General features: G+C 39.2%; 1 protein-coding gene across 2 annotated transcripts in view; it reads left to right on the top strand.

Annotated features, from left to right (window-relative positions):
• Window positions 1–21,546, top strand: part of ZNF277 (zinc finger protein 277) — a 143,719-nt gene that overhangs the window by 94,144 nt on the left and 28,029 nt on the right. The window contains exons 4-6 of one of the 2 annotated variants that reach the window (XM_083366706.1): window positions 8,457–8,539; window positions 17,107–17,198; window positions 20,550–20,660. In XM_083366706.1, the coding sequence (XP_083222832.1) occupies window positions 8,457–8,539; window positions 17,107–17,198; window positions 20,550–20,660 (286 nt within the window). The remainder of the gene's footprint in view (window positions 1–8,456; window positions 8,540–17,106; window positions 17,199–20,549; window positions 20,661–21,546) is intronic. The other variant, XM_083366707.1, reaches the window with a different exon arrangement.

Here is a 21,546-nt window from a genome sequence, read left to right as displayed (position 1 = left end):
CAGTTGATATATGGGCTCGGATCCGGGAGGCACAGCAGCAGGAGGTGTGGGTGGCTCAGCGGAAGGAGGAGGTGGGTCCAGATTCTCCTTGCTCGGTCACAGATGGACTCTTGTATTATTGTGACCGGCTCTACGTTCCAGGAGGGCCACTCAGGGGACTCATCCTCAGCCAGTGTCACGATAACCCAGCGGCGGGGCATTTTGGCCTGTTCAAGACCCTGAACCTGGTCTCCCGTACCTTCTGGTTGCCCTGAGTCCGACACGACATCCAGTCCTATGTCACCTCCTGCATCCCATGCAGGCAGGCCAAGTCAGCGACAGGGGCCCCGCCTGGATTACTGCAGTCCTTGCCGACACCCAAAAGACCCTTGGGGGCTGTGTCCATGGACTTCTTGACGGATTTATCCCCATCCTCTGGTTTTATGACAGTGTATGTGGTGGTGGACATGCTGACCAAGATGGCGCACTTCATCCCGTCGCGGCTTACCGTCAGCCCGCGCCACTAGTCGTATGTTCATTCAGCAGGTGTTTCGGCTGCACGGCCTCCCTGATAGAGTTGTCTCTGATAGGGGGCCCCAGTTTACAGCCCGCTTCTGGCAGGAATTGATGCATGCGTTGGATATCAAGATTTGCCTTTCATCCGCGCATCATCCTCAAACTGACGGGGAAACCGAGAAGGTCATAGGTATTCTGGGACAATATCTGCGCTGCTAAACACAATTGGGTGGACTATCTGGCCATAGCTGAGTTTGCATTTAACAATTTGCAGCACACCTCCACACAGATGACACCGTTCTTGGCCAATGTGGGATATCACCCCCGGTTTTTCCCCCTTTCTCCCGTGGACTCACCGGAGCCGGCAGCGAACAACTTCATGGCAGAGTTATAGGCGATCCATCGATTGGTGCGACGTCAGTTAGAGAAGGTCAAGGCCGATTACAAAAGGTTTGCTGACCGGTCAAGGCGGGATATGCCTCCACTATCGGTGGGAGATCGGGTCTGGTTATCCACCAGGAACCTACCGTCAACACGGCTGGTGAGAAAGTTAGATCACCAATATTTAGGACTGTTCCTGTCATCAATCCGGTCGCCTATTGCTTAACTCTGCCACGTTCCCTGCGCGTGCACCCAGTTTTTCATCGGTCTCTGTTGGTCCCCGAGCAACCGGCCTGTCTACTCCGCTGAGCGGAACCTCCCCCATCAGGACCTCGTGATGGAGACAGCACCCCCGAGTACGAGGTCGCCAGCATCAGGGACTCCTGTTGGCTGAAAGGTCGTTTCCAGTACCTGATTGAATGGAAAGGCTACAGACCAGAGGAGTTCACCTGGGAAGACGCGACCACCGTTCATGCCCCTGCGTTGGTGACCGCTTTTCATAAACAATTTTCATTCCGACCGCATCCGGATCGGCAGACCCGGGGGAAGGGCCCTGCGGTGCGGGATAGTGTTGTGATTCAGGGTCAGCCTGTGGGTTCGGCAGTTGGGTCGGACGATTCAGAGGAGGAGGAGGGGGGTGTTGAAGAGCTTGCTGAGAATAATATTGAGGCTCCACAGAGTCTTCAGCCAGGCCCCTCCCATCTGGTCACGACGCAGACCCAGCTGTGTGAGCCTGACAGCGTGGATGAAGATGACCCACAGCTGGCCCTGTTCAAGGACGCTCGACGCAGGAGGCAGTCAATCAGGAGTAAACAGAGGAAGGCAATGGGGCACCTCGGAAGGAGGCAGAGAAGCCACGCCCTGAACTGTTTAAAAGGGGAATGTGTGGGAGGGCTGGTTTGCTGAAGGCAACCGCTTGAATAGCTCCTGTTTCATGGTTCGTGTTTGCTCTCTTTGCTCTGTTTGCTCTGTTTATGTTTTTATGTTAATAAATTTGGCAGGCTTAGTTCCAGCCTCTTGCCTTCTTGTAAAAGGGGTTGTCCCTGCCTTTTCTGCAGGGCCGGTAGCAGGCTGGTACAGAACACCTTGGCTCTTTTATGACTCGTGGACTTCAACTCCCAGAAATCCTTTGATTTAGCAGAACATATTGATCTGGAAAGATGTTTGGCAAAAAGGAAAGGCTAAAGTGAGAATTAATAAATTAGATGATGGGATTTATCAGAGGGAATATTAAAAAATTAAACATCTGTTTCAATATGGTTAAACAAATAAAAAGATTTTGGAGATAAATGAATTTTAGTTTAAGAGGGATGAGCTCCTCAAGTAACAGTACTTTTTCTTTTTTGTTTTGTTTTTTGACATGAGAAATATAAAAATGTTGGGATGGTTTATATAAAGGAAATGTTTTAGAAATTTAGATAATTGTAATTGATCTTGAGAAAACTTCAATGGATAAAAATGTTTGAATAGATCTAAAAGATTAGATAATTGGATTTATTAAATGGAACATTTAAAGATTAAACATGTCTGAATATGGTTAAAAAGAAGAAGAAAAATCTGGATATAAATGTACATTAGCCTAAGAGGGACAAGTATTTTAAGTAGTATAAGGTAAAGGTAAAGGTTCCCCCGCACATGCATGTTAGTTGTTTCTGACTCTAGACGCCGGTGCTCATCTCCGTTTTAAAGCCAAAGAGCCAGCGCTTGTCCAAGGATGTCTCCGTGGTCATGTGGCAGGCATGACTAGATGCCAAAGGAGCACAGAACGCTGTTACCTTCCCACCGTAGTGATCCCTATTTTAATACTTGCACTTTTACGTGCTTTCAAACTGCTAGGTTGGCAGAAGCTGGGACTAGTAACAGGTGCTCACTCTGTTACCGCGTCCCTTTTTAAGTAGTATACTATCTTCTAATATCTTTTTCTTCTCTCTCTCTTTTTTTTAAGACACAAGAAATGTAAAAGTGTTGGGATGGCCTGTATGAGGAAAAATACTTAAATACTTAATTAACTTTGAGAAAATCTTAACCAGGAAGAATGTTTTGAACATTGTGGGGAAAACAAATTTAAATAAGAATTTTGTAAACAGGATCTATGACGAGGCAATCAAGATGATCAGTTAGAAAAGAAGCTTTATATTGATGTGGTTATTATTTCCAGAAATATTAGAAAAATGTCTATATTTAATTATTATTTATCTAAATAATAAGAATTGTATTAATTCAAGGTTGGCAAAAGAGAATATTATTGGAAGAAGAGAAAAGCAAAGCTACTATGTGGACTATAGAATTATAGAAACTAATTATTTTTTTAAATATAAACCCAGATAACCTGCTGTTTACCAAATATTAAGGTGATTATGTTAAAAAATCAATAAAATGTATTTTAAAAAATAGAACACTGAAATCCTCCATAGTTTTTTAATATAAGCAGACACAATAGAAGCATACTAATTCACATCAGTATGTTGACCATACATTCAGGCTCTTTGAGTATGTTTCAGTTTGTGAGCCCAAAATAATCTTGTACAGCTTCCATAGCTCCTGCCAGCCACACTCTTACCTGTTTCATAGTTTGTCTCTCTCTAATTAACAAAGGCTTATATGCTGCCATAAGCATCGCAGAAAGATGATCTAAAGAGCCAAATGAGGACGAGGGGCAGCCTTAAATGCTTTCTTGATGTTAGAGTAAGCTAAATCTATTCACACTTGTAGTAGCAAAATCCACATATTGATGAAAATTAGGAAGGGCTGCTTTCAAATCAACCTGATTAAAGTCCCCTACCACAATGAAAACCCCCTCCAAATGGACAGTTTGCAAGTAATTGATAGTGTTCTGGCTCCCAGAACTAAAATGCTTTGTAGTTCCAGATTCCAGACAGTTTAACTCAATGAAAATGATTGTAAAACAAATATTTATTGTCCAGGAACTTACATTTTGCAGTAAAGACATCCGGTTGGCACAACATATTAATGTTCATATTTGTTCATTCTTGTAGTGTAAAAAAGGAGTGGTTTCCTCCATCTCAGCTAAGCATTGCTGAGCATTGTTACGGATGCTATTTGAAGTGTGCACGATGGTTGATTAAAACAAAGGCTTTTATAACCTGGCATGTAGCCAGGATGTCCTGCAATAAACTTTGAAGCTCCTCCCACTGACTAGATAAGATATAGGCCTAACTAACAACTAGACTACATTTCCCAGAATCCATCTCTCAAGGAAACAGCGTTAACCCTTTAAATGCTAAACGTTCTAACACAGTTCTTAATTCCTAAGCTAGCTACAATCTGATCCTGCACAGATAGTGTGATAAAGAGCACTCAGGGTTTCACTCTTGTTGGCACTGGCAGGAATATACACAGCTATGATTAGAATAACAGTAAATTTTATTGGCAAATAAAAGAGTCTACATTTAACAGTCAAACACTCAGCATCAGGAGAGCACTGACTGGAGTACCATCTTTCATTAATATAAAGACATATACCCACACCATAGGATTTTCCACTCAGAACACAGTTCCTGTCCAGGTGAAATGTTGTAAAACCCATCATACTGATGGCATTGTCTGGAATAGATTACTTTAATCATGTCTCTGTCAAGATTATAGCACAGTTGTCTCTCATCTCCCTGTTCATGACTAGCTCAATATTCAGATCGTCCATCTTGGTCTCTAAGGAGCAAACGTTAGCAAACAAGACAGATGGGAATGGCGCACTATGCAGATTAGCACTCAGTTTAGCTTGTATCCCTGCATGGCAATCATGCCTTTTCTTCTTTTTTTATTACAACTCTTCCACTTTTTCCTTAAAGGGGCATCACTCCTGCTCGCCCCCAGATCTCGCTGCCGCTGCCTCCAACTCCTCCAAAAATCTTGCTCCCCTTTTCTGGACCTGCTGACAGTTACATCCAATTCCTTTGCCCCATAAACCTTGGAACTTCTCCTCCTCTGTCTCCATCTTCCTCGAAAACAGTCCTGGTAGGTAAGAGAATCTATCACTGCGCCAGCAGTCAGATCTTGCTGCTGGCAGAACAATTACAAACAGCACAAATGAGCTATGCCATGTGATTCTTGGAGGAAATCAGGGAGTTATGGAACCATACAGACAAGATTTTTAAGGCAAGCAGTGAAGATTGTTTCCCTAAACTGCTTGGCAGTCTATAAACTATTTGATAGGGAAACATTGAGGAGTTCAGAGAGTTCTCATATGCAAATACTGCAGATGACAGTAAATCAAGCTAATTGTCCTGTTGATAAGAACCTGTCAGAAGTTCAAGGTAGGCCAGGTCAGGAAACAGACATTGCCAGGAATATAGGAATGCTACTTTATTGTTGTAAGGTATAATAATAAAACTTTGAAGATCTACCAGAATTTCCCTCTGCCTCCTTTTATACCAAACAGAATTATTATGGGATTATTTTGGGATTCTTAGAGTTTCTACTTTCCCAGAACTGAGTTGTCATTTTTCTTAATGACTAATACTTTCCTTCATCAAGATTATCTCCAAACATACCTTTACAAAAACTAACAATACAAAAATGATTTCAGCGTTTAGTCTTAAATGATTTCAGCGTTTAGTCTTTTCTAGTTTCCTGTTTGACTGGGAGATGAGACAGTGACAAATGAATGTAAATACTGTATCCAATATGTGGAAGACAACTTTCCAAAATCTGGCTGTAAATTGACAACCCTAATTCAGGATTATATATTTGACTAAACCTCACTGTCAAGTTTCTGACGTATGGGCTTTTCAAGTGACTCTGAGGCATTGTTTACCTTAAAAGTCCTTTATTAGCCTAATACACTGGCAAATGCTTGCTCGAAAGAAGCTTGAATCTGAAATCTCCGCCCCTTGCACAATATATTAAAACACAGTTCTCCACCTTTCTAATTTTGTCATTAATCATATTCTCCAATTAATTTAAAGAATCAGTTTCCCTTCTGTTAGAAGACTGCCAAAGGCTTATCTTCTTTAGGGAGAAAAATGGCCTTGAAAAGTGCAATCCTACTCATTCCCCCTCCTAACCTTAAACTAAAACAATACACATCTTAAAGCAATACACAAGTTTAACATATGAAATGGCTACTTCTTCATCTCTTGTCAAGCAATAACATTCAATGTTAGCAGCGTTGACATCTGCACTGAAATACATGTTCTGGACCAAATTGCCCAACTTAGTATTGCAGCTCTGACCCAATGACAGATATGGCATCTTTAACATCTGTTCTTACCCTAGAACAAAGTTCCAGAAAATCCAGATGTCTTGAGAAGCAGCTGAAATGAAAAGGTCAAGACCTGAAAGATGCCTTCTTCTTGAATAGACTATTTAAATTGGCATTCTTTTTTTTTAGAAGTTGAATTAATGGCCTAGTGTTCTCTATAAAGAGATTAATCTTTTGTAAAATGTTGGGAAATTCCAAAATTGGAAACCTGAACTTTTGAATGTTCTACCTGCACACCTTCTGTAGAAATCCAATTAACCAGATCATTTAATTGAGGAAGATCAAAGTTACATGTTTCCAAATTACCATACATTTTGTTTTGGTAAAAGTATTGAACACATTCCTGATATGAGTAAGAATAGTCTTTTGAAACAAAAAATACAAAAATGTCATGCAGTTGAATGACAATATTCTTAACCAAAATATCTGAGAATATTATATTTGTATACCGTATTTTCCGGCGTATAAGACGACCCCCCAACTTTTGAGATTATTTTCAAGATTTTTCGTCTTATACGCCGGAAAATCAGTGAGCCCGGGAAGGCACGCCCTCCCCTCTCACTGTGGAGGAAGCAGGGCAGGCTGGCGTCTGGCAGGAGCCGGCAGGGCAGTCCTACGCACGCGCGTGCTCTCCGGCTCCTAAAGAGTCCTCGGGGAGCCATGGCAGGCGCCTCACGCTCTTCCCTCAAGCAGCATCGGCGGAGCCGTCCAGCATCGGGCAGGAGCCGGCAGGGCAGTCCTGCACATGCGCGCACTCCCCGGCTGCTAAGGAGCGCTCCTTAGCAGCCGGGGAGTGCGCGCGTGTGCAGGACTGCCCTGCCGGCTCCCGCCCGACGCCGGACGGCTCCGCCGATGCTGCTTCAAGAGGGAAGAGCGTGAGACGCCTGCCATGGCTCCCCGAGGACTCTTTAGGAGCTGGGGAGTGTGCGCAGGACTGCCCTGCTGGCTCCCGCCAGACACCAGCCTGCCCTGCTTCCTCCACAGTGAAAGGGGAGGGCGTGCCTTCCCGGGCTCGCTGACTTGCAGCCAAGCCGGAGCTGAAAGGGGCTTTTCCTTCCACCCACCCTTTGGAATAGACGCAAGAGCTCCCAGGGTCTGGCGTTTGCAAGGCGGAGAGGAAGGGGCTGAGAGGCTCTTGGGGGTGGGAAGGGAGAGTCACGTTGGAGGGGGGACTGGACTAAGGAGGCTTGAAGTTGCTTTGCAAGAACGGGGGTGCTTGATTGATTTATGTACTATTTTCCGGCGTATAAGACGACTGGGCATATAAGACGACCCCCCAACTTTTGAGATGATTTTCATGGGTTAAAAAGTCGTCTTATACGCCGGAAAATATGGTATCTGGAGAAAACAGCTGGAGAGGTCTCGAAGAATTTTCTTTCTTTTTTCTTTCTTTTCATATAGATATACATATGTACAGTATATACGTGTGTGTGTTTGTGTGTGTGTGTAAATAAAATTTAGATAGATAACCATCAAATCACTGATGGAATGTGCAACTAAAGGAGAAGTGGGGGAATGTTTTAAGGTAGTCATAACCTAGAATTTTCCAGGATATTTGTTAGGTTAGAAAGTTCTAGATTTAGTCTGGCAAGATTCTATTAGGTTTAAGCAAATAGAGATCTGAATTAGAGTGGATAGCACTGTGTCATTTCTGAGACTTGGTCCTGACAAAACCTTGGATAGCAACAAGACTAAAATATTATATGGCTCTCATGTTCTAATACATGATTAAAAACTTAAAACGCTATAGAGGTAAGGCATCATCCAGCAGACAGCTCTTTGAGAGCAAATCCTTCTAGTCGCAACTGTTTTGAGAGTGAACCTGGGTCCTGGCAGCACAGAATCATGGATTGCTTTTTGAATCCTCCCCATCTCCATGAAGAAATTGCTTTGTGAAACACAGCCAGCTGATCCATCAGCCTTTTTATATAGTACAAGGCCATATGAGATGTCCTGGAAGCAGGAGCTATTTTGGAGTGGCCAAAATGAATTGTGGCCTCTCCCAAAATGGGGCATGCTTCAGAGGCCACGCAGCTTTTGTGTAGTTTATGGTTAGCACATTGCAATTCAATCTTGAAAGCTCTCCTCTATTTCAACTTATACCTAGTCCTAGCCCATCAAGGAACAGTTGTTTTAAATTCCTTTGTTTTACTTTCTAATTTCCCAGGATTTAAATATATTTTCTGTTACAACTTGCTTCTTCTGCACTATCTATATGGGAATTAGGATGAGCAACCATTTCATCCTTTCATATCTGCATAATTTGAAACCTCAATGCAATGTGCCATTTAAGAAGTGTCTTAGTATGCTAACAAAAGTTACACATGTTGCTTTGACACTTATATTTACTTTGTAACAGAGGATCAAGATGATTATTTTCTTTTATGTGATGCCTTACCTGAAGACAGAGAACTAAGGGAGAAACTTCAACAACAAAGACTGGTAAGATATTTTGTTTAAATATACTGAGATTGTGAAATTATTTACACAGATAAAATGGAAGTCAACAACTCCTAGTTCTTCTCTTTCAATAGTATGTTACAGACTGACCATAACAATTTAATAAGGGAAACTTTAGCCCAGTAGAAACTGCTGCTTTATCAGTATATTGAAGATTACTGGAGAAATTCAAGAAAGAAATGTCTTATAGAAGATATATGTCAAGGTCTTCTTCAATTAAAAAAAGAGGAAACCCACATCTGAAAAACTTGCTTACTGTATGGCTTAAGGATATAATTAGAGTGGCTTTTTGGTGTCACTATGTTTTGAGTTTTGTTTTTTTAATGTTTATGGGTTTATTAGTGTGAAAGAAAGAGACAGAGAGAGAAAGGGCTGAGTCCAGCAGGATAACAAAAAGCTGAAATCAGACAAGGTGAGCGCCAAGCACTGTGAAGTGCCCTCAACATTGAAAAGTGAAAAATAAACAGCAAAAATTCCATTCCCATATGAGGATAGTTATGAGACATATGGTTTAAACTACAGCACTTACATATAAAGTTAGAACGTATATTTAAAGTTAGATTCCTTGATTCTGCAGTAGCTGATCATTGTTATTATAAGAGCATCTTTTGTATCTGCGATAAGGTAATTTATCTGAACTTTATCCTTGAATTGTCTGTGGTTAAATTCATGTGGGTAAGGGTTGCACTCCTAGAGAAAGATGCATTGCTTTGCCAAGCTGAGGTTTTGATATAGGACAGTGATGGCGAACCTTTTAGAGACCGAGTGCCCAAACTGCAACCAAAAACCCATTTATGTACCATCAGGTGCTGGGTGAGGGTGGCTCATTGGTGTGGCCCATTAGGTGGGTGTAGCGAATTGGGTGGGCCTGACTGCAGTGGTAATGGCAGACTGGGTGGGACTAAAAAGTTCAATCAATCAATTCCAACTTTGCGTGATCTTTTTTTTCCTGTGAGAAGTTGAAATTGATCAATTGAACCTTTTTCGTTTTTGCACATGGCGGTGGAGGCCTAAAGCGAAAAGGTTTTATAAAACCCAGCTGAAGGCCCAGGACTGGGGTGAAGGCACACATGCCCACAGAGAGGGCAGACATGCCATAGGTTCGCCACCACGGATATAGGAGTATGGACTCCAGGAAATGAGAATTCTAGGACTCCTAAGAAAGGAGAGGTCAAGAATTGATCACTTGTCCTAGTGTTAACTTCCAAACTCCAGTGTCTTTTTGCAAAATAGCAATTTAACAACTGAGAATTTACTGAAACGCTTCTTTTTAATACAAGTCACTTAATTACCAAACCATCAAGTGCTTAAGAAGCAGCACAAATTTTAAACTGTTGAAGTGGGAGACCTAAACTAGATGAAGCTTTAGAAAAATTTCTGCTCCCTTGGTCCTCTTTGAACTGATCTGTGCATGTGTTTGTGTTTTACCATTTAATGATTCATTGAATGGAAAGGATACCACTGAGGTAGAGTAAAAGAACAGAACTCAACTTTATGAATCTTTCACAAAACCCCTATCAGAATGGTGCTTTTCAGCTCATTGCACGATCTGTTTCTGATGAAATAGCAGTGGAGTTGTTTGTGTGAAAGAACAAATGATGTGAAATTTTCACATTAGTGAATCTCTGTTTTTGCTGTCATTGGAGAACCGGCATGCATATGTAAAACTAGTCTTCAATGGTATTCTACCCAGTCACCCTCTTCCTTTGTAAATAAACAAGCTGCAAAAATAAAAGGTCAAGGATAATAGGACATTAGAGGAGAGAAACTTTGGTACATAGAAGCAGATCAGACCTTTGCAAACAACATGAATAAGCTTGAATTACTCCTATTCCCATTGTCAAGGTGGTCAAACGTAATGTGGAGATGAATAACTAGGAGACTTACAGAAGAGGTAACATGGTCAGTTTGGTGGCTTCAAGTTTTTCTTTTCGGTTATTTGTAAAGCATTTTAATCTCAAGTGCCCTACAGTATTTATATAGACCTAAATATCTTCAACAGTCCTGGTTCTCAGGACTTCTGGGTGGCAAGGCTCCGCCGCCGGCAGCCATTCAGGCTGTCAGCCCCGTTGTTTCCGTGGAACCGCCGAAAACACCGCGGATCAGCTGTTTTGGCGGCTCGGAAGCCCGCTCCTCAGGAGGAGAGGAGGGGGTGAGCGCCCAGGCAGGGGTAGAGCTGTCCCAGACCGCCAGAGTTAAAACTCTAGTGGTTGAAGGATTGAGCCCCCCCCCCGCAGCCTGAGTTTGCTCCGGACTTCGGGACGCCTCTGCTCCAGGGCTTTGGAGCAGAGCAGGGCGCAGCAACCATCCCTGCCAGCGAGAGTGAACTTTGGATTACTTGGATGCAGGCAGAGCTGTACAGGAGAATCATGTCAGAGCAAGTATATGATCTTTAACTCAGTGGACTTTGTGGAGATTTTTAAAAAGTGAAAGTGCGTAACAGAATTGAGTGGGTGAAAATGGCTGCCAAATCATTTAAAGTTCCTAGAAGTGCAGGGGCTTCCCCGGTGCAGCAATCTTCATTACAGGCTTTAATGCCCCCTCCCCCTGCACCTGCACCACCTTTGACAGTAAAAGATTTGCAGGATGTTTTGCAAGAGGCTATGAAAAAGCAATCTCAACAATTAGTTGAACTTATGGATGAGAAGCTTACAGAACTTATGGATGAGAAGCTAACAGAAATGAGGGCAGACATCTTACTTGCATTTCAAGGCATGGCCATTTGCATTGAGCGCTTGGACGAGAGAGTAGAAGAACTTAGTCAAAATAACATCAGATTAGATGCTAAAATGACAGATGCTGAAACTGTGATGGATAAGATTGACGACGATTTAACCATGGTTCAATACCATGAGATGGAGTTTGCTGTGAGAATTAGGGGCTTAAAAGAGGATTCTAAGGAAAATTTGAAAAAAGTAGTCTCAGAAGCCCTGGAAGGCGTTTTGGGGCATTCAGCAGAAGATATTATGGTGGATATAGACAAAATATTTCGTGTTAATTCATGGATTGCAAGACAAAGGAAATTACCTAGAGATGTGGTGGTTTATTTTACAAAGAGAGCAATTAGAAATGAGGTCATTCAAGCTTTTTATAATAGTAAATTTGCAATTGCAGAGCAAGAAGTTTTGATTTTAAAAGAGATCCCTCCAAAGATTTTAAGAAGAAAGGAGTTTGCTTTTTTGGCAGAAGAATTAAGAAGATGGGATATTCAGTTCAGATGGGAGATTCCAGTGGGTATGGTGGTGATGTATGTAGGCACGAGACATCGTCTTCTTACAGTGTTACAGGCATGTGATTTTTATACCAATGTTTTAAAGGCAGTCCCTATACCACTTTTGGAATCCAAAAAGAAGAATGGTGAGGGAGAGCGTCAATCACAAAGTAAGAATGCACAAGGTGCTGAAGGAGCTACGCAGATGAAAGATGGAGAATTTCAGAAAGTTACAGGAGTGGATCAAATTTCAGTATCATCGGAGGAGGTTAGACCAAAGAATGATACGTGTTGCTGCTAGACGAATGAGACAAGAGCAAGAGCAAGAACAGCAGAGAGTTATGACGGCACATCAAAAACTTACTTACAATGAAGCAGTGGGAGGAGCGTGACCAAAGAGAGTGCTGGTGATTTTGGAAGAAGCGCTCCAAAAGCTTCAGGTCGCGAAAGATGGCGACAAAGCTTCTAACCTGGAATGTTAATGGTTTAAATTCACCACAGAAGAGAAAGAAAGTATTTCAATATTTAAAGCAATTTAAGAATGATGTTATTTGTCTACAAGAAACACATATTAGAGTCACGGATCAAAAGTATTTGTTAAACTCGAGGTAGGGTACACAGTTTATTGCTTCTGCAACTGATAAGAAAAATGGAGTGGTCATTTATGTTAAGAACACTTTGACAGCGACTTTAATTGAAGCAGATAAACAAGGAAGATATGTTATAATTGAACTGTTAATAGAAGGCAAGAAAACGCTTTTGGTTGGACAATATGCTCCTAATCAACAACAAGGAGATTTTTTACAGCTTATTACACAGCAAGATTATTCAGTGGGATTATAAATCTTGTATCTTGATGGGAGACTGGAATGGCGTTTTGGATGTACAAATGGACAAGGGTTTTTTTTTAAAGCACCCCAAGTCATGCTAAACTGCCTAAATCTTTTTTTGAAATGAAGGATGACTTGGAATTGGGAGACGTTTGGAGAGAAAGGAATTTGCAAGAAAAAGCCTTTACTTTTTTCTCCGATAGGCATCAATCTTTTTCTAGGATTGATTTTGTATTAATTACTAATGATTTTTTTCTAGGATTAAGAAGATCAAGATTTGCCCAAGAACTATATCTGATCATAGTCCAGTATGGTTAGAGATAGAAAAAGATAATAGGGATAGACAGTCCTGGTGCTTAAATGAAAATTTGTTTAGATACCAGGAAAATGTGGAAGAGTGTAAAAAACAGGTGAAGGAATTTTTTAAAATTAATATGCATGAAGGTACTTCTATTGAGATGGCTTGGGATGCAAGTAAAGCTTATATGAGAGGTGTGTTGATATAGTTGAACAATAAATATAGACGTAAATTGCAATTTAGGAGGAAAGAATTAGAGGATGAAATTAAGGAAAAAGAAAAGGCTTTAATTTTGAATCCATCTGATGGGAAGATTAAAGAGGTAATTACTTTATTAAGGGGTCAGTTTGATAAGTTAATGGCAGATCAAGTGGCAACTAACTTACAGTATGTTAGACATAACACTTTTTGTAATGCTAATAAACCAGGTAGATGGTTAGCTTACTGGTTAAGGAAGAAGCAAAGGGCTTCTAATATAGATAGAATAGAACATAAGGGTAAAGTAGTGTACCAGCAGAGTCTTATTAAAAAGACTTTTGTTGATTTTTATTCTAAGTTGTATGCTAGAGATAAGATTAGAGATGTAGATATAGATAATTATTTGGCAAGAGCTAATATTCCTGTTCTTACGCAAGAACAAAAGGAAGGGATGAATCAATTGATAACTGATGAAGATTTTTTTTAGCAATTAAACAACTGAAAGTGGGTAAACCGCCAGGTACTGACGGATTGACTGCTGTGTATTATAAAAATTTACAGTTAGAAATGGTGAAGCCTTTAAGGGAATTGTTTCAGACAATTCAAATGGGAGGAGGGGTACCTCCATCTTGGAAGACTGCTTTTATTTCTTTGATCCCGAAGGAAGACCAGGATGTCACCCAAGCCAAAAATTATAGGCCAATATCACTTTTGAATACGGATGACAAGATATTTGCAAAAATTTTAGCTAACAGATTAATGAGAGTAATACAACAAGTAATTCATGGTGATCAAACTGGATTTATAAGTGGTAGACAAATGAAGAACAATGTGAGACATATTGTAGATTTATTGGAATTTTTGGAAAGAAACAATCAGATCCCTGCAGCGCTGATCTTTTTGGATGCTGAAAAAGCCTTTGATCAATTGGATTGGCAATTTTTGATGAAAGTATTAGAGAAAATGGAATTTGGGGATAAATTTTTACAACCAATTAGGGCAATATATCAAAAGCAAACAGCCCGTATAATAGTTAATAATAGTCTGACTGAATTATGCAATATTGAAAAAGGTACAAGGCAGGGGTGCCCGTTGTCACCTCTATTATTTGTTTTAACATTGGAAATATTACTGATTAAAATATGTGATTCGGATAAAATTAAGGGAATCCAAATAAGAGATCAGGATTATAGATTGAGGGCGTTTGCAGATGATTTGGTTGTTACAGTAACTCAGCCCGATTATTCAGTTGTAGAATTGATGGAGATAATAATGCAATATGGGAAAGTTTCTGGATTTAAGATCAATATACAAAAAACTAAAATATTGTCTAAAAATATGACAGTATCACAAAAGGCTGTTTTAGAAGAGCTAACGGGATTTGAAATAGTTAAAAGGGTTAAATACTTGGGGATATATTTGTCAGCCTCAAATGTGAAGTTATATAAAAATAATTATGAAAAGTTATGGGGAAAAGTACAAAAAGAATTAGATAGTTGGAAAAAATTACAATTATCTTTACTGGGAAGAATCGCAGCAGTGAAAATGAATGTTTTGCCAAAATTTTTATTTTTATTTCAAATGATACCTATACTTAAAAAGGATTTAAATTTGGAGGAATGGCAAAAAGGAGTTAATAAATTTGTTTGGGCAGGGAAAAGGCCACGAGTTAAATTTAAGATTATGCAAGATACGCGTGAAAGAGGTGGTCTTAAAATGCCTAATTTCAAATTATATTATGAGGCTGCTGCTTTGTCAGCAATAAGTGACTGGTTTAATTTAACACAAGCGAGATTATTAAATCTTGAGGGTCATGATTTGTTATTTGGATGGCATGCATATTTATTGTATGATAAGAAGGTGGATAATGTGTTTAAGATACATATTTTAAGGTATGCTCTGTTGCGAGTCTGGAAAATGTATAGACATAAGTTAAATTATAAGATACCTATTTGGGCAATACCTAAACACGCAATAGAAAATATAAATGTTGGATTTAAACATGATGTGACTACATATAAGGAAATTTTAAGTTTTGAGAGGAATGTATGGCAATTAAAGTCATACAACATTTTAAAAGAAGGAAAGATTGTAGAAACCTGGTTTCAGTATGGGCAATTACAGGCTAGGTGGAAAGAGGACCAGAAAACTGGTTTTTCAATGATTGATGAAAATTTGGTAAAGCAAATTAGAGATCAAGGTAAAGCACATATAAAAAGGATATATAATAATAATAATAAACCTTATTATTATACATGTGTACATTGAGATTAGCTGAGCCTTTCTATCTTGCATTGATAGAAATTGATTCAGAGACGGAACTTGTTAAAGATTGTATGATAAAGTGGGCTCTGAATTTTCAAGAAGTTATTACAATGGATACTTGGGAAAAGATCTGGGTGAGAAATGTAAAATTTACACAGGCCCAAAATTTAAGAGAGAACTTTTACAAAATGTTTTATAGGTGGCACTTAGATCCTAAAAAATTAGCAAGTATGTATCCGAACTGCCAGCCCAAATGTTGGAGGTGTGGTTGTGCGGATGCAACGTATTTTCATATATGGTGGACTTGTAAAAGGGTTAAAGCTTTTTGGATTAAAATTTGGTGGAATTTGCAAAAAATATTCAAGAAAAGGATAATGTTTTGTCCGCAACTGTTTTTATTGGGTATTATCACAGATACTACCGTTGTGGACACTAAGTGGATGTTGAATTTAATTACGGTAGCGAGACTTTTAGTAGCGCAATATTGGAAAAAGGAAGAACTGCTGACTATAGAAGAATGGACTTTAAAAGTTTCCAACTTGGCGGAAATGGCAAAGATCTCAGTGTATTTGAAAGACCAATTGCAACAGAGATATATTGTGGAGTGGAGAAGATGGATTGATTATATCCAGAATAAATATGGGACTAAAAAGTTTCATTTAGCATTTGAATAAGTAGCGGATATAATGTATAACTAGTTCGTAGTCATTTTACTAAGAGTTAAAGTGCGATAGAATTTAATATTTTATAGTTGTTTGCATATTTTAGATTATGTTTGTATTTTTATACCCTGTATTTTGCTCTGGGAAGTCGGGGAGGGGAGGGTTGGGAGGGGTTGGGGAGAGGGGAGGGGGAGGGGGGGTTGTATTCAAAAATGTATTGTAAAACTCAATAAAAAAACAGTCCTGGTTCTCCGTCTCTTGATAATTTCCTATTACCAAAATATAAATGATTTATTTCTTTGGTTTTACATGGCAAAGATATATCTTGATTCTCTCACACTCGGTTTGTTGCCCAAAGCAACATGTAGCTAAGCACTCGGAGTACTGAGCAGTAAAATCCAGTAAAAGCAGTAAAAAAATAAAAGCAGGAATAGGAACAGAGGAACTGAAAAAAGTGGGAGGCTCATTAGAAATAATTTATGAAAAGCTTTTTTGCTTTTAAATGTATTTTTAAAAGTATAAAATTGATTTATGTTTGTGCATGTGGGTTTTTTTACTTTGCGTTGATATGCACTGGTATATAACACAATGCTAGACATACTTTTTCCCCATACAAACCCTCAGTGGTAAATTGGTCTGAGAGAGAAAGAGAGGCTCATCTGCTTCTCAAGCTGCCACTGACAGTCATGTTAACTAACTTGTATTGTAGACTAAGTCCATCAAGTCATAGTTGTTTAACAGATCTTCTAAATATTTTTAGGATTTCATGTAGTTGGAGAGTTGGGATGGTTACAGTTTCTTCAGTATTCAAAATACTTAGTTTGATCAGTCTTCATTTGTTGCTGTTATTGCAACTTTATACTATGGGAATATATTAACTTAATAAATAAGAGCAAAAACATTTTTTTCCCAATTGTCAAATAATATTGCACCACTTATACAATATATTACAAGAATATGTTGTATATAGTTCAGCACAGTTCAACATGATATTATAATAAAGAAACAACATATTTTTTCTAGGACTAACTTGCAACACGTTCTTAACAAAGATGTGATGGAATATTTTGTTTTTCAATCAATAGAAAGATATTGTGGATCAGCAGCAGCAAGAAAGATATGATGCAGATTTTCATTACATATGCATGTTTTGTGACCAGCCTTTTTCAGGCAACAGGTTAGTACTGAACATTTTATAGTGTGTTTTGAACATCCTAATGCTATATAATTGGAGGAAGTTCAGATGGGGTATCAAAGAACAGTTTTCAGACGTTGTTATAGTATGCTTACAAATTAGGGTAGTAGCCTATAGCAAAGGTGTGAAACATGGCTCAACAGCTATTAGCTTTTGTTGATTCTTAGCCATTGACTTTACCCAATAGGATAATTGTAACTCTGTGGGAGTTACAGTTCACCATATCTGAGGTCAACATAAAACCACATGGTGTAATGCAGTGCTTTTCAACCTTTTCACAGATTGTACCACTTTTAGGATATGGCAATATGCGAGTACCACCAGTCACCTAGCAAGGTGTCAAAAGGAAAAAAAAGTGATTAAGTGCAGGTACTCCTCAACTTACAATTGTTTGCTTAGTGACTGTTCAAAGTTACAACGGCACTGAAAAAAGTGAATTATGACCATTTTTCACTCTTATGACCGTTGCAGCATCTCCGGGGTCAAGTGATTTACATTTGGATGCTTGGCAAGTGATTCATATTTATGATGGTCACAATGTTTCAGGGTTATGTGATCCCCTTTTGAAACCTTCTGACAAGCAAAGTCAATGGAGAAATCAGATTCACTTAAGAACTATGTTATTAATTTAACAACTGCAGTGATTCACTTAACAAATGTGGCAAGAAAAGTCATAAAATGGGACAAAATTCATTCAACAAATTTCTCACTTAGAAATATAAATGTTGGGCTCAACTGTGTTGTACGTTGATGACTACCTGTACACCCACGTACCACACTTTTAATGAGAAACTTGGGCTTGTTTCTTTGACAATCTTTGCATTGTTCTATCCCTTTCTCTCCTTTTGGTTGACTCAAAGTAGCCTCTCCTCCGCCTCTCTTTCTCCGTCCCCTTCTCTTTCCCCTTTGGGTATTTTTCCCTCCCTTTCCCTCCGAAACTTCTTTTATAGGCTTTCATCTCTCCTCCTTTTCTCTTCAGTGTAGCTGCAGCTGATGCCTTTCCCCAAGGCTGTGCATTTCTCCACCTCTTTCTCTATCTCCTTCTCTTTCCCCATCAGGTTTTTTACTCCCTTTCCCTCCAAAACATCCCTTTATATCCTCTCCCCCTCCCCATTTTCCCCAAGGCTGCACTGCTTCCAGAAGCGTCAATCAGCTGGATCCCCAAGGCGATCCTGGGAACTCCCAGAGCCCTGGCAACACTGTAACTCCAGCTGACTCTCCCAGTGGTCTGTGTGGTGTTGCTGCTGCTTCAGCTCATGCCCTGCTACACTTTTACACATTTTTATATATATTTTTACAACGCATACCACCTGCCAGGTGCCAAAGTACCACCAATGGTATGCATACCACAGGTTGAAAAGCACTGGTCTAGTGGTCTGTTTCATCCATTATTCCGCCCAATGCTCCTAAGAAGCTCCTCAGCACAGAGGTGAATCATGGTTCTAATGACTCTTGATAGCTGATAGTAAATAGCAAAAAGGCTATGTAATTTAGTTAGCATCTCCAAGGTTTGTGATGATGTAAAGGTAAAGGTTTTCCCTGTCCAGTTGTGTAGAGGCCACTGCTTATCTCCGTTTCTTGGCTGAGGGAGCCAGTGTTGTTCAAAGATGCTTCTGTGGCATGTGGCCAGTATGACTATATGCCAAGACACATGGAACACTGTTATCTTCCCACTGAAGTGGTACCTATTTATCTAGTTATATTTGCATGCTTTTGAACTGCTAGGTTAGCAGGAGCTGGGGCAAGATTGGGAGCTCACCCTATGACCCCGTACTTGAATCTCAAATTGCCAACCTTCTCATCGACAAACCCAGTGTCTTAACCGCTAGACCACTATGCTCCACTGTGGTGATGTCATATATATGTTTAGTTACCTATGGTGTGAAGGAACAGGTTTTTTGTCTGACCCAAATTAATTTTGGTGGAAGCTCCCAAATTTTAATATTCTGATAGAACTTTTTCTTTCTCTCTGCACCACATATTGTACAATGTATTACAAGAATATATTGCATATAGTTCAGCACAGTGCAACACATTATGTTGTAACTCCCTGCTGAGTTTCACCCTTTTATAAATTGATAAATAATTTTGCTCTACCTAGTAGAAAACCTGCTCCAAACCTATTATTTATTTTAGATCTGTATATTCCAGCCATAAAGGAAAGCATTGTTGAAAATAGTTCTCTATAATTTTAAGTAAAACCATCACAGGTTTTTAGACTCTATGCCAGACATGTCAAACTCACGACGTCACATGACATTGTGTGATGTATTGGAACTTTTTCCCCATTGCTGGCAATGGAGTGGGTGTGGTTTCCTTGTGATGCTTCGGGCAGTAGAAAGTTTTGAATCCTGGAATCTCAAGATGATAGTTAGGTAGGCTGGGCCCTGCTTACTCTGAATATCATTTTGGTTCTCTATGTTATTCTATTTTTGATGCAACTATTCAGCCCAGCAAATAGAATGATGTGAACATGAGAATGAGCCAGGATGTGTGGGCTCCACTCTCTGAACTTCAAATAGAGTTTTACCAAGACAGGAATTACTGAACTGAGACTTGAGAAGGGAGGGGACACAATATGTTTGGGTTTGCTGTATCTGAATAATAAAATGAATTATAGTAGTACTACTTTGTAAGTGGAATCTACATAGTGAGTGATTATCGCTCCAAGTAATAAAATAGATTTCTGTATTATCTTCATATGGTCTTTGCTTTAAAAGAAAATGTATATGATTGTGGTTGTTTGCCACCAGTGTTTCTATTCTAATGAAGTATGAAATATATTGCCTACCCTCCTCTATTAAAATCATTTGTCTTCTCTGCTGCAGTGTGAAATGGTATCCTTGATGTATAATTACAATATTGATCAAAATCAGAATTGGTTTTGGTTTTAAAGATGTAGATGATGTTGTGATATGCTGCTGTGAGAAGGAAATAACTTTGAAATATATGCATCCTAATTCTTTGCTGCTAGCAAAATAAAAAGGTTTCCATGAAGTTATTCACTAATAATTTTATTGGTCTGAAATTCAAATTTTTCTTTGGTTAAGCACAAATTCTGTCAGTAAAAGGATCACTACAGCTACTTAGCCACTCTTTGAAAGTATTTCAAGTAGCATTTGTGAATTTCTGGATATTAAGAGCTGCTTTGGATATTATTCATCTTTGCATGGCTGTTTACAGTGAAATTGGAAATCTAAGCAAAATTCTAGCAGCACTGCTTAATTCCAAGGATTATGGTTTTCATTTGCGTTTATTTAATGGTGACCTGAAATGTATGTAGGGTGGGGGGGGGGGAAGCAACACCTATATTCTGTTTCATTTATTTTGTAGATCAGTCCTTCTCAATCACATGACAAAAGATCATGCATTCAATATTGGATTGCCAGATAACATTGTGAACTGTAAGGAGTTTTTGGATGTTCTTCAGAAAAAAATTGACAGGTATCTATTTGTCTATAGCCAAGACTTTAAACAGTGTTCCCTAACCTTGGTAAACTACCCAAATTGGGTAAAAGTGACACAGGAAAGGATAGTCCAAGCACAATCAGGACATTTCAATTGATTTAAACTGGTTTACTTATATTGGGTAAAAAGGATCTTCTGATAGAAAAGTTTTGAAAATGAAGGAAAAAGTTTGAGAAGCACCGTATTAATATATCTTCTATTTGAGGTGTGTGCAATATTGGTTTTGTTTTATAATGGTAGCTTCACATTCCGTTTTAAATTTATATATTTACTTTCTTTTTTCTTCATTTTTTCATCAATAAAAAGATGAATTACTACTGTTCTGAATGTTATATCTTTTCTGAAACTTACTGACTTACCTATTTAATCATGGTAGGATTTGGGAGGCTTTTAACATTTATGTGAGTTAGGAATAGAATAGAATAGAATAGAATAGAATAGAATAGAATAGAATAGAATAGAATAGAATAGAATAGAATAGAATAGAATAGAATAGAATAGAATAGAATAGAATAGAATAGAATAGAATAGAATAGAATAGAGCTGGAAGGGATCTTGGAGGTCTTCTAGTCCAGCCTCCCGCTCAAGCAGGAGAACCTATACCATCTCAGACAAGTAACTGTCCAGTCTCTTCTAAAAAACCTCCATGATTTCTGAAGGCAAGCTGTTCCACTGGTTAATTGTCCTCACTGTTAAGAACTTTCTCCTTAATTCCAGGTTGCTTCTGTCTTTGGTCACTTTCCAACAATTGTTTCTTGTCCTGCCCTCTGATGCTTTGGAGAATAATTTGACCCCCTCGTCTTTGTGGCAGTCTCTCAAATACTGGAATACTGCTATCATGTCATCCCTATTTCTTCTTTTC

This window comes from Vipera ursinii (genome assembly GCF_947247035.1).
Source record: "Vipera ursinii genome assembly, chromosome: 6".
In the NCBI taxonomy this organism is placed as follows: Eukaryota; Metazoa; Chordata; class Lepidosauria; order Squamata; family Viperidae; genus Vipera; species Vipera ursinii.
This window is presented reverse-complemented; position numbering and strand designations above follow the sequence as displayed.